The sequence below is a fragment of the Dermacentor andersoni genome, chromosome 7 (genome assembly GCF_023375885.2).
Source record: "Dermacentor andersoni chromosome 7, qqDerAnde1_hic_scaffold, whole genome shotgun sequence".
NCBI lineage: Eukaryota > Metazoa > Arthropoda > Arachnida > Ixodida > Ixodidae > Dermacentor > Dermacentor andersoni.
Window position 1 is genome coordinate 28,461,188 of NC_092820.1, and position 18,146 is coordinate 28,479,333.

At 49.9% G+C, this 18,146-nt stretch overlaps 1 protein-coding gene across 2 annotated transcripts in view; it reads left to right on the plus strand.

Moving 5' to 3' along the window:
* Positions 1–15,424, plus strand: part of LOC126535348 (uncharacterized) — a 52,620-nt gene extending 37,196 nt beyond the window's left edge. For both annotated transcript variants that reach the window (XM_055073119.2, XM_050182238.3), the window contains 2 exons: positions 2,724–2,922; positions 15,015–15,424. In XM_055073119.2, coding sequence (XP_054929094.1) covers positions 2,724–2,922; positions 15,015–15,180 — 365 coding nt within the window. In that variant the 3' untranslated portion in view covers positions 15,181–15,424. The remainder of the gene's footprint in view (positions 1–2,723; positions 2,923–15,014) is intronic.
* The last annotated feature ends 2,722 nt before the right edge of the window (positions 15,425–18,146 follow it).

Here is an 18,146-nt window from a genome sequence, read left to right on the forward strand (position 1 = left end):
AGCCCTAGGAGTGTTAGCCAGCGCCACTCAGGGCCATGACATATGACATGGATGTGGCATATCACTTTTTGTCCGATAGCGTCGTTTAACACTTACTTAGAAGAAGAGGCATCTCGCTAAAAAACTCTCGCATGTTACCTAATGACACCAAGGCTGCCAGATTCCAGACCTTCGTTGTGAATGAACGAGGAGACTGGAAATAAAGGGACTCGACTTTTTGTTAAACACAACCCTACAGCGCCAGCAGGCAATGACAAGGATGATTTTGCCTCGAGATCATAGAAATCCATGTTTCACTTGCATTACCAGTTTGTCCAAGAAATTTGACTGATTTTTAGCAAAATGTTGCAGAACTTCCATTGATGTCTGCGCACGTTTCCTCTTTTGTTCAGCTGTCGAAAATTTTTAGATCCACTTTGCTGCACGCTTTCTTATTTCCTAGTTTCGGTGAGAATTGGCACCTGTAACATATTCTTGCTTTGTAGCTCGAAGGGGCACAGACGAAGACTACAAGAAGACAGGACGAGTACTATAAACCAATAATATGTTATCGTACCAACTCACCCAACTGTCCATCCTTTTGCAGTATTGGCACCTGCTCGCTCACGTCACCTTCCCAGGTGTGCAACAGTAATTTTGGCTGATATACGGCCGTCCTCCATTATGTCCTTTGTGGCTTTCACACTTGCAGGCACACTTCAGAGATAGAAACAGGACTTTCGTTGTGTTTCTCGGTTTAAACAGCCATATGGCGACTTTTGAAGTCGCACACTCAACGTTTAGCGGTAGCATACGAAGTGTCAGTGTTGCACCATGTTTACGACATTTCAACAATTGCATCGAATGTTTCACTCGGAGGAACAGCAGATTGAGTATATCCTATGCTCTTCCACAGTGAGCTGTTCCTGAAGGTGCTGCCGTATTCACATTAAACTTAGAAAATAAATATGAGCTTGAAACATACGTATCTCATCTTTGCACCACTTAAGATAGAGAAAATTGCTTATCTGCTCTGCGATTCAGAGCTGCCTAGCTGAATTTATTTCTGGATAATGCTCAATACATATTAGCACCTCCTCATATCTTCTCTTTGCACAGAACGCCTGCAGCATGCTTCCAGAGGTTTTCTCTCCGTAAAAGGTTTGCTACTTCAGGTGCCTACCGTTCTGCCTTCGTCGAAGTAGGGGAATCAGAAAGACACATTGTCGAGAGGAGCGGAACATGGTCAGCCACTTCTAAACGTTGGTTGGAATATAATAGCAGAGATGGAGTGCGCAGCCCGATCAGCCACCCCACAAGAGCATGAGCCGAGAAACTTGGAGTCCTTAAGGGGTACTTCGCGGTTCGGTGCCACTATCATAAACAAATAACAGCCGCATCGGAGCCATTGAAATGTCCTTGCGCCCTGCAGGGGCCGGCATACGTAAGGCCTACCAGATTGCTAAGAACACGGGCCAAATAATGCTTCTTCAGACTCTGTAACGCTGGACTGTGTATTTGTGGTAGAGAGAGAAAGAAAGTTATGTACAGAAGGGCCGAGAGGTCGGCCTGAGCTATACCTTGATCTGGCCTGCTAATTCATGGGCTCGTCAGGAAGGCCAGATGGCCGCCAGGCGATGCGTCTATCTGGCCTCTCTGCTCCCCACTCTGACGAATAAAGTTGCCTCTCTCTCTCTCTCTCTCTCTGGCCTGTTACTCTACACTGCGGCAGGGGGGACGGGGAAGACAGAAAAAATTAACTACAGTCAAGAATCTGGCTAAGGGCCTAAGCAGTGGGGGAGGAGGAAGGGGGCTTCTCTTAAGAGTTATAAACCAAACAACTAAATAACAAAGAAAAAGAAAATAATTAAACAGAAATTCTGATAATTGTCTACTAATGTGTAACTATTTGGCTGGGCTGTTACTTAGCTTTCGCTGTTTGCCAAGTTTCGGTTGTCCCATCCCCAAATTTTCGTTGCCCAAACCCCAAATTTCAAGTTCGTCCACCCCTAAATTTCATGTCGGCCCAGCTCCAAATTTCAAGTTGGCCCACGCCCAAATTCAAGTTGGCCCACCCCTAGTATAGGCTTCCCCATGCATTCTTATGAATCCGTATGTATCCCTATGGTAAAATGTCACGCTTATCACGTTACGGAGACGATTTTGCTAGCAAAATTGCCGTGGTACTCGCCAAAGAATGCTTAAGCATTAAAACGCTTTCACAACCTAACAGCCAAACCGGCCTCACGTACGAGCTCCAACAGTGTCTCTAGTGCACAAGAGCATCGACATGAGGGGTGGGCCATGCCTCCAGTTAGACAATGCCATGTCTCATGTGCTTCTGCCTGACCATCGTAAGACCAGGACAGACCGACAGTACGTGGTGCACGTGCAGCGCGGTCAGACGGGCACTGGTATCATACGTAGCGCATGTCCGTTAGTTGGTTGATTTCGCTCTATGCATTGTTTGTACCTTTTGTTGCCTAGGAATGGGATACGCTAGAATGATAATTAAGTTTACACAATGGCGATGACGTAAGTGTCGTTAGGCTCTGTCACTTGCTCAGTTTCCTTGTCACGAAAGAAAAATATTGATGGCGATGGTGATGAGAACATGTGCATATACAAGTCGACCACGTAGCACCATCTACGAAGTCGCAACGGTTTGGAAATGTGCATGCGCAGCTAAATGTGCTCCCATGGAACTGCAGTGTGTGTTTGTGTGCTGGTTCCTATTACTACAGGCTGGGGTGGCAACCGCAGCGAGGACAGCGTCTCGGCGCGCTTTGACGCCGTGCTGAAGCGTTACAACGTGGACCCCGACGCCTGCCTCAAGGTGGCCATGTGCTCCGTGGGACGCCTCGGCGCCGACGGCGGCGACGGGATGCAGAGCAAGCAGCGCCGCCAAGCCGGCCCTGTGGAGGTACTCGACTCCATGCTAAGGTAACGTCACCTTCACAAGGCCGCGCCTTCGCGTACGGTCACCTTAACGCTTCACGCACACACATAAACAACTCAACGATTCTGCACTAGACGCTGTGTCAAGTGTCACTTAGAGCCATTACGGAGTTGTAGTTTCTCCGTAAACGTATCGCCCATCGCGCAATACCAGGTTGCCGTAGACGTGGACGTCTGCATGTGATCACCTAACATGCAGAGTTGCTTTTATTTTTATTCTGATACCGATTATACGGACACTCTAGGCACATTTGCACCACCGTGGTCGTGCTGTGGCAGTACCGGTGTGCGCGCGCAGCTCGGGCCCGAAAGGTTAGAAGGCCTCCCTAAGACGCGCACTGCGTTTGGCTGCAAAAGCGGAAACACCAACTACGTTTGCCGGCCCTGCCCTTGCCAGGGCAACGTTCTGTCTTCTGCTGCCGGCATTAGGGTTGCGCGCATACAGATATAATTTGTGATGAGCAGCTGTGTGTACACCACACCGTGGTGCATACACTGGCCTCAGCGAAGCAAGAACAAACGTCAAGCTAAATCTCTCTAATGCTTTGACTGGGCGCCGGCTTACGCAGACGGTGTTCCGCTCGTCTCAACCACCAAGGTTCCAAGCCGGCACCGCTGCCGCCGCCGGCATTCCTCGTAGCGCTATCGTTGCGACAAATCCGTCAGGGCACTGTTCCTCAGCAGGAGTTCACCGGCGTACTGCGCAGTGCCATGTCATTAGCACGTATGGTAAGAAAGCCGTGCGAGAAGCTGGAGCTGAACGCTAAACCATGCTATCGTGTTCACTGATTCGCCTTCGGGCAAAACTGCCTCTTCTTCGACAAGTACGCCCACGTAATACAAAAACCTGCCTAACGCGTTGTGGTCGGACGCAGCGTCACAAGTTGTCGTTGCCAGTGTTGTTGCTGCAATTCACGTCCCCAGTAACTAGGTGTTTCGTGAAGGTAACTACGCTTACGGACTGAAAACCGTGGGGGACGTAAATACTTAGGGGAGAGCATAGCGCAACACGATTGAAGCCAAACATATCAGTCCAACATGCGATCGTCACATCAGAGCGCGCAGTAGGTTCTTTCTCCTCCAGCTCTGCAGCAGGTAGGGCAGCCTAAATGCGCGTCGAATAAAACCTACCGGAAACAACTCCCGGCCAATAAATATGCTGTGCCTTGGAGGTCACGTCTTGAGCCGATCTTGCGAGCGAAGAAGCGGAGGGGATGGCATCACGAAGAGCTTGCTTGCCAAGGCTGGCTGCGTTACGCAATGCTCTCTCATTTTATTTGTTACCTCCGTGCCAGGCTCTTAAGACACGGCTAACCATCCTTCCATATTGCTTCGACGACCGATAGAGCATGTTCGAGTCATAATCTGTGCCCGTGGAGGATTGGACATCAAGAAGATGGGCCACCTCAGAGTTTCCCAGGCCCTCACTACCGCCGCTAGACTTACGGAGGCGGATACGGCGGAAGATATTGTATGTCCGAACAAGGTGCAAGACATATTGGTGGCAAGCGCACCATCAATGCGCAGTGCCATGGCCTACGCCGATGTGAGAGCGATGCTTATTGGACAAGCAATTTACGAAGTTAGTACATATGTGGCAGCCCCCGAAAACTCATGCAAAGGAGTTATTCGCGACATTGATCCAACCATCCAGCTAGAGGAGCTCAAACGCCCCATCATTCAACCCAATCATCCAAGCACCCTCGAGGTCAAAAGAATCAAGAACACAAGCACGGTAGTCATCCTGTTTCATGGACTCAAGGTCTCGGACTACGTAAAATGCCGTCCCACATTGGTCAAATTCTCGCTCTATCGCAAACAAAATGACGTTTTCCATGCATGTGGAAGGCTTGGTCACAGAGTTGACGTTTGCCCAACTCCTGAAAATGCAATCTGCCGTGGCTGTGGTGCGAGCAACCCGGACGATAAGCACGAATGTACACCGAAGTGCACCCTCTGCAGAGGCCCTTGTCCCACGGCCGACAAAACCTGCCAGCAAAGGTTTCAAATTCCGTTTGTAGTTAGACAACGGAGAAGAGAACGGCGCAACCGCGAGCAATCCAGCCAACCAACTGGGTCGCCAACCCCTCTCAAGCCGGCCCTCAGCAGCTCGCGCAGATCCAGGAGCCGATCCCGACACCCCGGCGGCGAGGATGGTGGCTACCAGGACCGTGCCCCTTCTAGGGTCGCTCGACGGAACGCTCGACTTCCAGGGACCGCAAGGCCCCCAAAACCCGCTCCCGCTCCCGTTCTTGGGGCCACCTGCGTTCCAGGGGACCAGGAGTTCTGATCCAGGAGCTTGCTTAACATATACTTAACATATACTTATTTATACTTAACACATACAGTGCACCCAATGACCTCAGGCAAAGATTCGCGGCAATTCTCAACAGGGCTACTAGCAAGGCCAATACACTCCCACTCCTGGTTGCCGGAGACTTCAACGCTCCACAAGGAGCATAGGGGTACCAACAAGCCAACCGCAAGGGCGTTGACCTATGGCAAACTACAGTCAATAATACCCTCACGCTTATAATAGATCCGGCTTTTCCAACAAGGATAGCCAGCTCCTGCTCTAGGGATACCACGCCTGACCTCTTTTTCATACGGTATGTCGAGTCGGCCTCTTGGTCCAACCTCCAAGTGGACCTGGGCAGCAATCATAATATCCTGGCCACATCCCTCAGCCTGAGAAGCGGGGACCTCAAAGAGTTCACTATTACAGATTGGGAGTACTTTCGCAAGATTTCAGAAGAGCGAGCACAGGCACATGACTCAGTACTTAGCGTAGAGCAGTAAGCTGACCAGTTAAAACAGGATATCAGTGCGGCGACAAAGAAAGTCCAGACTGAACTGGAGGTGGACAGGATGGATAGCCACCTCGCTCATCTTCTGAAGCTAAAACGCCACTGTTGAACAGATGAAAAGGGCACAAACTCAACCGAAGGCTCCGCAAAAAGATCGCGGAGCTCAACAAAACCTAAAGGGAAGCTGAAGAGTCTGTCGAATTCAATAAGAAGCTCATATACGGATGCGTGAACCTTATAAACCATGTAGGTAAAATTTGGGGGGGAATTTTTCACTTAGGAGCGACGCAATCGTCGGTTAAAATTGCGCTGTAGCTCCACCCCCCGTCGAGCGCCGCGCGCTGCTGCTGACGCTGACGATGCGAGTGGAGACCGGAAACCGCGGCGTGTTGACGTCAGCACTGGTGTTCCGTTCCATCGCAGTCTCCGCGACCGTGGCTGACCGGGCTTATTTCTGCGTGCGTGCCGTCCTAATCTGCTGAGCTCGCCCCTACATTCCTTTGTTTGTGTGTATATAGGAGTGGTAGTTGACGTGCGCAGCATCAATTGAACTTGTAGGCCGATCATGCCGGCGTTCTGTGCAGCCTACGCTTGCACGAACACCAGCGGCCGCGACGTTGTTCCGATGTTCCATTATTTCCTGCAAGACAAGAAGCCTTTCAACTAAGTGGGAGGCTGCTGTGAAGCGAAACAACTTCAAGCTCTCAAGAACAACAGTGTTGTGCTCTAACCACTTCCGTGACGATTACTACCGGAGTTTATCAATAATGCGTGCTTTGGTTTCTCCGTCGTGTTATCACGCCGAACGGAAGGTGCATGTTTATCTCCCACCCTTGACGCAGGTTTCATTGCCAAGCGCCGCGCATTTTTTATTCGCACGTGTGTTGTGAAACAGCCTGCATGCAGCTACCATAACGCAGTGCAAGCGTAAAGTTTGCATGTGTTGGAAAGCCTGTTCACGCCAGGACGCTGCGCTCCCCCTTCTCTGGCACACATAAGAAACCGACCATCTCACGTAGCCGACGGGATTCGCCGGTTACGAGTAGCGTGCGGATGGTGCGCTGATGAAGGTTCTATACTACACGTGCTACAGCAGCCGGTAAACTTTTCCCGCGTTTAAACCGTCTGTGTAGATTGCCGACAGCTTTGGGGCGGCGCACAAATGACGAAGATCGCATCACCGCTTACGTTCTACGAGGAGGCATGCAGGAACATAACACTATAGTTGTTTGCCCGGAAACGTACTCACTGGAACGCTGAATGCAGCTTAGCAAAAACATACTCGCCAAACAACATTTCCAACACAAGGAGATGCTAACACGTCGCCTTCGTTCGCGTGGAAAGCAGTGCTTGAACCAGCATTTTTTGCTTCTTGGAGAGGCCGGCTCTTCGCAATCGGCTCGTACATGTAGGGAGTAAAGTATAAACCCCTCACAAGTGATCTTGCAACGCGACAGCGACAGCGTGACAAGCGAGGCGATGGCTGTTGCGTTCACTCGTCGCCTGCAAGCCGAACTCCACGCGAGCGACGGCTTTGAGCGACGATTTCCCGGTATGAGGGCAGCAATATACGCGCCGAAACTACCGTGACGCATGCTTTATCAATTTAAGTTGATGTATTTTACTGAAAAAGGAGCATAAAATATTTCTGAAGGTCTTGCACTAGGTTCTTATTCTTGCACGTGTAAAATTCAATAGTTTGCTCGTGCCGTGCGACAAACAGTAGTATTTGTGCTATGTACGTCTAGTTCCGGCTTCGCACTATTGGCTAGTCGCTCATAGTACTTCCGGGCGACAAGCGACGAGTTCTAGCTTTCTAGAAACGAGTGATCGAGTGACAACACCGAGCGATCCGTTCAAGCGACGGTCCGTTTTGTCGCTCGAAGCCGTCACCCGTCACCGTCGCGCGCAAAATGGCTCTCGTGGAGTTTGGACTTAACGCCGAACTCCTCAGAGAAACGCAAGCGCTCGAAATTTTCCATGACCGTCTCAGCAAAACAGCGTCAAGCAACCTTGCACCGTGCTTCGTGTGTAGCGGTAGCAGTCGGTCCGGACGAACAACATTGTTGACGTCACGAGGCGCCCGACCAATCACAGGCGGAAACGAGGCGCGCGAGCTGGGCGTGTCTGCTGCGGCACTTTTTGTCGAAATGGAATATGTTTGCGCTTTCTATCGCTCAATTTCGATGCGATATTCGAAGTCAGAGGGTTGAAAACCACGACGTACTGCTCTTCACTCATTTTTTCTGGAAAAGCTTTCAGCCTCCCTTTAAGAAGATCACGGCCGAACCCTGAACAGACAACTGTAGGATGAGGTCTGCAATGCCATGGATGGCCAGATGAGATATGGAGCTAAATGGAAACCACTCAAGGCATCTGCTCGATGATGCCAATACCTAGTCCAATCAACGACATGTGATAGCGAAGGTTCTACACGAGGCATCACAATCAGAGACAGTAAAGACCGTACTTGAAAGACTCGCTCGCAAGTATCTGCCACTGGGCAACTCGAGTGACGAAGACGATCCGCCCTACAAAGGCTCATCTTGCCCCGAGCTAGATAACACCTTCAAGACATGCGAAGTAAGGGAGGCCCTCCAGAATTTAAATGGCAGGTCGGCCCCTTCTCCTGATTGCATCCCCAACCGGGCCCTCAGAAACCTGGGCGACGGCTCTATAGAATGGTTGACAGAGATCAATGGAATATGGGAACGAGAAGTTGTCCCGGAGTCCTGTAAAATCGCCTCGGACAACCTCATTTCAAAGCCTCGAAGACCCCCGAGTCTCTCGAACCTCAGACCCATTCCTCTTACGTCCTGCGTGGGGAAAGTGGCGGAACATGTCATACACAATCGCATTTCCAAGCATATCCAGAAACAAGGATTTTTTCTGTACAACATAATCGGTTTTCATCCGGCCCTGTCAACGCAGGACGTGACGAAGCTCATTAAGTGTCAAATTATTGACAACACCGCAATAGATATAGCAGGCATTTTAAGCCTAGACCAGGAGTAGGCCTTTAACAATGTATCTCATGCTCACATTCTGAACTCCATCTCGGTGCTCAATTTCGGAGACGCCTTCCACAGATACCTAAGCTCGTTCCTCAGGGATCGCAAGGCCATGGTCAAAATCAGTGACCTCAAGTCCGACAATTTCAGTTGGGGCACCATAGGCATGCCACAAGGAGCGGTAGTCTCACCACTGCTTTTTAACATTCCCATGAAGAAACTATCGCAAGGACTCTCCAACGTAGAAGGGATAAATCATACGCTCTACGCTGATGACATCACAATCTGGTGCACCGGAGGAAGCGAAGCAGATGTTCATTTAGGATTACAGGAGGCTGTAGATCAGAGATGTACCTGGAAAATACGGGGCTTAGATGATCCCCGAGTAAGTCTGAGCTCCTCTACAGGCCAGTCAGGAGAGGACCCAACCCTAGAGGCTGGGAACCGTTGTCTGAAATAAACATCAAACTCTACACTAAAAGCATCTGTGCTATCCACAGAGTAGACACCATTTCGGTCCTGGGTATGTTCATCGAATCCCATGGCAGTAACAATACGACGCTCGACAAGCTCACAGCCAAAACTGAGAACATGATCAGGCTCATCAACTGAGTCTCGAGGGCGTGGAGGCCTTCAAGAAAACAACCTCCGTTCGTTCCTGCCTTCCGTTCCACGTCGTTCCACGCCTTCCTCATGAGTGATATAGTTTATGTGGCAGCCATGCACAATTGGTATAACTCCGAGGAGAAAAGAATAACGCGCTAACAAGAAAAAGTATCAAAAAAGTACTAGGCATTCTGTTACGGGCGAGCACGGATCTCCTTATGCAACTAGGAGTGCACAACACATCGGACGAGATAATCGAGGCCCAGGAGTCAGCCCAACTGGCCCGTCTATCGTGTACCCCGGCTGGAAAGAAGATCCTGGCCGTTCTTAGGATAAACCCTATCCTCATGGAAGAGCGGAAATATGAAATCTCAGAAGATCAAAGGAACAACATACTAGTCTCGCCGTTTCCCCGTAATATTCATCCTCAACACAACGTAAGCAGACGCAGGGCACGAGCCCTGCCCTGCTTAAGCGTACCAAAGACGATCCCTACTCGGCATGTTTTGTCGATGCAGCCCAATATGGGCAGCCGTCTAACTTCGCTATTACCCTCGTTGATCACAACGGACAGATAGTGAATGCGGCTTCCCTGAAGTGCTCAACACCAACCAGAGTGGAGCACGTCGCAGTTGCTATAGCACTCCTAGATAACAGCAGATCACAAATCTCCACTGATTCGAGATCGGCGGTCAGGGCTTTCGCTTCAGGTTCCATCGCTGAGGAGGCTCACGAGATTCTCAAGAACAAAATAATCTCTCCGCGCACCATCACGTGGTTTCCGGCGCATCTCGATCCCCACCTTGACTCCTTTCCCAATTTCAATGACATCGCCCACTCCCAAGCGCGAGTACTAACCTACCGCGTTGGAGCAGGATCGAGCTCCGACTCCGGGATTATCGAGTTTCGGGACACTCTCACTACTTTCAGCGAAATCACTACGCACTATCACCTGGGTAGGAGGACTTAACTTCCGCCTCGTAGCAAACTGGCTAGACCTCGGGCGTCCCCTTTACGCATGCTTCAGACTAAGTCCTATCCAATCCTGGCCCTTTTGTATACGATCACTCCAGAGGCTTTTAGCTCTACTTTCCCCGACTGTGGGGCTGTTAGCAATGTCGCACACATGCTCTGGTGATGCCCCTCGTTACAGGGACCCAATCGCATGACGGAAGGTTGGAGCTCTGCCATCCAGAGCTCAGAACTTTCACGGCAAACTTGGGCTGTCCAGAGAGCCCATGATGCGGCGGTTAGGCTCGGCCTACAAGTGCCCACGTGGGAGCGACTCACAGCTCTGCCCTAGGGCAAAGCTTTTCAGGACCTTGTAAATAAAGTTCTTTGTCTGTCTGTCCGTACCTAAAGCCCTTTATTGTGTACAGAATTCTGTATGAGTCTACGTCCTAACTGAACAAGTAGTCACGTTTGTTCGCCGTAGTAGAATAAACCAGTCTAGCCATCCTTCACAGTATCGTTCTCGTTTTTTCCGCTGTCGTCACACGCTCACTATCGTTGCACAGAAGATTTATCGCCTCTCAAAAACGTGATGTTCCATCTAGTAACGCTTTGAAATATCGAAAAAGATGCTAGGTAGCGAGCAACCTGTCAAATTCTTAGCAGTCCCAGCTTAGATTCCCAAGAGGGATCGGCACTTTCTTTTTTTTTTTCATTTTAATAGTGCAAACGTCTTGGTTGCGTGTAACGGAGAGCGAGGGAAGTGACTAGAAGCACAGTGAGAACTCGCTCAAACCACCACGCAACCCGAACCTGACGCACCAGAGTCTAACAAAGCGCCTCTCAATGCGTAAAGCACCCCTCGTGACGAAAGCAGGTCCTGGCTCTGGCTACTACCAGTGGCGCTCAGACACTTGTTGTCTATGGCTTTGCAAGCACGAGCACTCTAGCTTGCACAATGCAACTTTCTGCAGAAAATGTCGCGCTACCCACAGCATCAGAGTGCCCGCAGGAACCGGACTAGCGCAAACTAAAAACAGTGGTTGTGACTAGCGTGCACTACTAGTGCAATTCAAGGATTTTTCATTGTTTTTATTTCAAGATTGGAAATGTAGAAGAAATAAGTCTGTGGTCCATGGACAAAAAGCCTCGTAAACAATCTTAAAAACATCCATTGACCATCACATGTGACAGCTAGTAATGCAGCTGTGTAAAAGCCGTCTGTGTATAATAATACCAGGTTGTGATTCTTACTTGAAAAATATTGAAAAAAACGTACACGTTATGTGACTAAAATAATTTATTGCATGAACCATCGTAAAAAAATTACCACCAAAGCAGAGAAGTAAAAAAAAAATGAACTGTTACACGCTTGTAAAACGTTAAGGCCGAAAGCATGAGCGCACACTTGGCACACTTTTTGTCACGTTTAAGATACCTTTATGAATAACTGTGGCAACTGTCCATCAGAGCGCACGACAGGACTCACCGAAATCGGCGCCCCTACTGGTAATGGGCCCGTGCCGTCAGCGCCTACGCAGTGGGAAAGGCAGCACGGGAACGCTGGCGCGATGAGCGGGATCGGAGACAGCGGTGGAAGAATACGACGAATGCGCGAGCAGCGGTAGCAGCAGCCAGTGCAGTGGCAGCAGCAGTGGCAGGAGCAACATGTGCAGTCAGGCACGCACTAGGCACGCCCTTAGTAAACCAGTATCGTGGAGCAGCCATGGCTTCAGGGAAGCCCGCTCGTCTCGCACCCCAGAGGCCTATGTGCCAAACTTTCTTTTCAAAGCCATTAGTTTACTTTGTTTACAGGAACCTCCCTGAGAAATGTGACGTCTATCTGAGCATTTGTTCGCATGATTTTTTACTCTTCGCGGCGTCGACCATTTTCTTCACGGCGCAATTTGGCCAAAGCAACCGCCAGCACATAGACGCGATCGTGTTGGGCTGCTGAGCACGAGGTCGCGGGATCGAATCCCGGCCACGGCAGCCGCATTTCGATGGGGGCGAAATGCGAAAACACCCGTGTACGTACATTTAGGTGCACGTTAAAGAACCCCAGGTGGTCGAAATTTCCGGAGTCCTCCACTACGGCGTGCCTCATAATCAGAAAGTGGTTTTGTCACGTAAAACCCCATAATTTATTTTACCAAAATTAACACATAAACTCCTAAGGCTTTCACTTTAATAACATTGTTGTGGTATACAACCACTATATCTGTTTCTTAGTGAGCGAATACGCTAGTTGACAGCCCTACATCCGATCACCGCATTTGGATCGACAACGTGGCACGTCCCAGCTCTCGCGAAACTGATCGTCACGTGTATTTAGTTATGTTTCAGGCATGGTTACTCTGAAATGAATTGCGTTCCCTTTCTGTGTTCCATTTTGTAGCGCATAATGAGCGCTGTTGGTTCTTAAATGCCGAAAACAGCAACTTAATTAAGAATTCTGAGAAGAGTGGTGATTCATGTGTGATACGCAGCAACTATCGGTCACCATCACTAAAAGCAGGCACGTGCGCAGGATTCTTTTTCGGAGGTGGGGGGGGGGGGGGGGCAACCCAAGGTAACGGTTCTTTGCAAATGAGGTGGAGGGTACTTTTACTAGTACAAATGTCAATGATGCCCACCATTTGTTGTAAAGACGCGTAAAGCCGCAAAAGAGAATGGAAATAACGTGTACCCCACAGGTACGCCTGTGAGATACACCTTCTTTACTTGGCAAACAAAGAACCACATCAAATCGACTCGCGCATGAAAGACGCGCAGGAGGAACCTTGCCAAGAACAAGTTAACAAGCGAAAGTGCAAAATAAAGATTTCTAGTAACATTTTTTTGAATTAGCTCTGGAAGAACTTTAGAGAAATGTATATTTGCGGAACGGTCACAGTTCTTTTGCATCCCTCGTTTACTGCTCTACCAAGTAGCAAAACCGACTCGTGTTGTTATTTGGGAAGTTGCGTAACGATTCGTGGTCACCAGTCCCATACAACTGCGTAGAGCGCATGACGCTGCGGTTCTAGACGTACTGCGCACACCGCGGAAGGTTAGAACTTTCCCCCCCTCCCATTAGCATAGCAGGGAAGTGGCTATGTCAGGCGGCTCGATTGACAACTGTAGAAGCATCATTCAAAACACACGGAATTATTCTCCAGTTCCGGCGGCGTTTTCTCTACTTCCTTTTTAAACAAAAAGATGTTGAGCCATAAATATTTTCACAAACAATTTTCGCTTTTCCTCCCTGTTTGGCTGTTGCCTTGGCTTTCTCGCTTAGTAGATCGCTTAATTTCTCATCTCCTTGCGACTCTTGTTTCCAGTTGCCAATTTTGCACGAAAAGTGCTGTACAATAAGGGAAAAACGAGGCGAGGTAATGGCTGACAGTCGTATTGCTTATTGGTTTGCGGGTTATTGCAGGGTCCGATGATCGACGCTGTTTCGCAATATTTTATTTTCCACCTTAACTAACCCATATCGCGGATATATGGTTCCGAGGATCTGCCAGCGTCGTGACGAACCGTCACTCGACGAAATAATGAAGCAAAAGGAAAAATTAAACGTAACTGGCGTTTTCTCCGGCCACAACTCCTTCCACGAGCATACAGACCAGCCGAATATGAGCCGAATCCCTTTCCTGGCGCTGGATCAGTCTAAACAAAGAAGGTTGAACTAACGAAGCAACAGGGATGCGCGTGATCGTTGAATAGATGGCGACATAAAAATTGTGTTGTGCATTATAAATAAAATAAAACATTATAATTAAAACAATCAACTACGCCCTGCCTGCTGCAATAGATGATGACAACTGAATTCATTTGAGTTAATCACGCGGGCAACGAATCGATGACAAAACTGGCCTCCACACCCCAGGAGATGCCGATAGCTACCGCCATACAGAAGGAGCAAACAAATTGAAGACATATTCCATTCCGTGAAGATGGAATGGCAGCGAAAGCTGACGACAGTCAAAGCTCTCAAACGAAAAGCAAAGTGTTTCACATCCGCTGCGGGTCGGCCTGAAGATAGTGCAATATCGGGCCGACCCGCGGTGGAAGTGAGCAGGCGTTAAGAATCCCGCATACGTGGGCCAATCCCGAAAGTGGTGCAATATCGGGCCGACCCGCGGTGGAGGTGAATCAGGCATTAACTCGTTATACGTCGGCCGATCCCGAAGGTATTCCAATACCGGGCCCACCCCCGGCGGGGCTGAAGCAGGCGTTAAGCGCTCCCCTAATGTGGATCCATCCCGAAGGTAGTGCATTGCCGGGCCGACCCGCGGTGGAAGTGAAGCAGGCGTTAAAATTCCGAAGGGCGCGTTATAGGTTCCCGAGTCCACAAGGGTATGTTCCATTGATCTTGCACCCTTTCTGCACTATCACCAGGATCGGCCCACATGATGATATTTTCAGTTAACGGACGCCGGAAAAGGTTACGGAAGTGTCATACACTGCTTTTGCTGTAAAAGGCAGCAAAATGTTGGCCGCCGAGTAGATTGATTTGTCGACGCTTTAGGAATGTGTGAGGAGTGGTGCCTTGGCCCGATAGGGGGAGGGGGGGGTAAGCCGCTTAATTTCGGGGGAGGGGGGGGCGGACCCTCCCGGCCCCCGCCCCTTGCCTACATGCCTGACTGAAAGTATTCGTACAACGAGGGCATTGGACGGGGAAGTTGCTGATTGCCTTCACTCGATGTGCTCGCAGCCTGACGTTCATGGACGAGGTTTTGCTCAGCCGCAGCCTACGGAGCGCGCGCCAGGTGGGGGAGGCAGGCGGCGACTGCGACGCCTTCAACCGCGGCGGCCGCTGTCCTTTCAACGCGGCTGCCTGGAGGGTCCTGCTGTCCACCATCAACCGGACGCTCGCGTAACGCGACACCATCATCGCCTTGCCTTACGTCGTCGCTCACAGCCCTGGAGTGGAGACGCGCCCTATCCTGCGGCCTTTTGGCGCCGACTGCCGAACTGCCATGTGCTCTTCCAGGAAAGACAGTAGCTGACTGTGCCGTGACGTGTAGAAACAGCTGATATAGTAAAGCACCATTCACTTACTTTAACATCTCACACGGGAAAAACAAAAATTGCGTGAGTAAAGTTTTGCACACACGTCAACAAGCTTTTTCGTGCCTTTCCTTCGTCTAATATGCGCACATTGGATCGTTGGACGAACGGCGTTTTCAAGCAATAAACTGGAGAGGATAACAGGTAAAGAGGAGGAGAGCAGAAGAAAGGTAAGGGAAGCGCAGGTGCGGGAGACGAGACAGAGGGGCGCGTGAGTGGCTGGCGTAGGCGACAGCAGTCACGCGCAGCGTGACGTTATCGAGATAACGTACGGTTAAGACACGCATAACTGCATCGAAATTTCTTTAATGTTGTGACCGATTCTATGCCAGGAAAGTCTCGTCGAATCAAATTGCGCGCGCACGGTTCGCTGTCAATCGCGGCATGGCACAGTGATAGCAGTGTCACACAAGAAAGCTATCGCCGACCTTGGCAATCGTCTACGATGGTTTACTGCACATTCTTTTAAACCCGTAAGCATTTCCATGCTTGCCCAACTATAAAATCGGCCGTCCTCCGTCCGTCCGTCAAGTAAGACGATCGCTTTCAACATAGCGCCGGCAGCAGCGAGTGAATTCACCTGTGTGCTGCCTCTCGCTTCAACGCCAACGAAGCGGCGAGAACACAGCGTTCATGGAGCTCTCAGCCCACGCCGCACTCTGCCACCTTCGCAGATTGTTTTCAAGATACAGGCCTGTGCGTTTCTCTTCAATGCTAAGTAAGCGGCGAGAACACAGTGCACAGAGCTATCAGCAGCTGGCACTCTTTGTCCTCATTGCAGAACGCTTCCAAGGTACCGTCCACGCGGCGGCGCCATACGAGGCCGCCGCCTGAGTATGTTTGGTCGCGGTTGAAGCACGCGCCCACTCTCGAGCTGCTTCTTTTCTCGCCTTATCAGCTTAGGTCAGTCGATGACAAAGTCACGGTAGCGTTTGCCATCCTGATATTGGCAAAGAGGCGGCAGCATCGCCGCGTTAGCACAAGGAAATCGGGAATTATATCATCTTTAATATCGAGACGAGTAGATACGTGGCGTCAGTTTAACAGCAAGTGACACCAATAGTCAAGCAATATAATTACCTCGGCGTATACATAAACGTTGGAAAGAATCAATTGCCTGCCCAGGTAATCTGAAAGTAAAGGAGAACCGAAACGCAGCAATACTGAAACATAAAGCTCTTTGGGACAACAATAAATATGAGGTGGTGCGTGCAATCTGGAATTGAGTAATCGTGCCAGGGCTAACGTTCACAAGCGCCATTCTTTGCCTAAAATGTGACATGTTGTCGGGGCTGGAAGCTAACCAATTATAGGTAGGCTGGTTGGCTTTGGGTGCCCGCAGTAAAAGCACAAATGATGCAGTGCAGGGCGACGTAGATTAGGCCTCTTTTCAAGTCAGAGAAACGGAGAGCAAAATTAATTTTGCAGAAGGTTCAGGAACGTGAATCAAAATAAATGGGCGGTTAAAGTGTACTGTTATCTGTACCGGAAACGCGTGGATACAGAATGGAGCTAGAGGTTAAGAAGTAGGCAAGCAAGTACAAGGTAATTGAAAGTGTAAATAGACAACGAGGAGTCATCAGAAACAAAGTAAAAGACACAGAGATGGCCAATCGGACGCAAAAAATAGGCACAAAACAAGGTCACGGTGATTTGAAAGAATGGGAAGAAACAAATTAGAATGATAAATCTGTACAATAACACAAAGGGCAGTGCCTTGGTATTTGAGGCTCCACCTGGTCGCCTAATAAAAAGAAAACCATACCGGGGCAAATATTTGCAACAAGTTCATGCACGTTGCACCAAAAATCCGGAGACCGTTTAGCGCATCCTAATCGAATGCGAATAGATCCGCCCGGCGAGACCCGGAGGTCGCGGCGCCGGACACCGACGCCGGATTTTCTGCGACACGGGGCCCTTAAAGGGAAGCTGAAACACTTGTCGAAAAAAATGAGTTCCCTGCGGCATTCTACAGTTTTGAGCCCATTGAACACGAATATCTAGTTTAAAAAGGGCGGAAACTAACGCAAGCGCTGTTTTTTTGCAAGAAAACGCACACCAGCGCCTCAGGGCATCGCGCGAACGCCGCTGTTGCCGTTGATTGATCGGGACCGCTTTGACGTCATTCACGGGGATCACCGGTCGGCGCCGCCGTTTCAGAGCGTAGCGCCAGGGGGGTGAATCTCCGCATGGCTGCCATCGGTTGTTTTTGAGCAGACGCTCTTTTGACGCTAGCACCAAGGTCCCCTTCAGTTACGGCCCTAACCAATGGGCGACGCAGAAGCAAAATGGCGGCGCACACGATTGTTTACGTTATCATGACAACAGGAAGAGCAGTCACGCTGCGCCTCCTCTCTCAAACGTTTTTTTTCTTTTTGTTTTTATTATGCCGATCCGCTCCGCTCTTTTCCCCCATGGCGCGCGCGCCGCTTACTTTTTTCGTTAATCTGTACGAGGCGCGTTTCTTTTTTTTTTTTCGCGCGCGTGCTACGGCGCATCACGCGCTAGCTCGCAAGCAATGCGCGCGCTACGCAGCGCATTGGCATTGCTTGCGAGCTGGCGCGTGGTGCGCCGTTGGCTATGCGTTGGCACGCACGCAGTGTTGCCCATACGTATACCAGCATGTGCCGGGACATAAAAAAAAATTTCACTTCCAATACAACAGATATTTGGTCTCGCTTTATTGACTTCGTTTCTGAAAACATCTTTCTGATAACGTGGTCTGATACACGCTCAAAAAATGAGCAAAAGTGAAAGGTGCATGAGATATACAAGA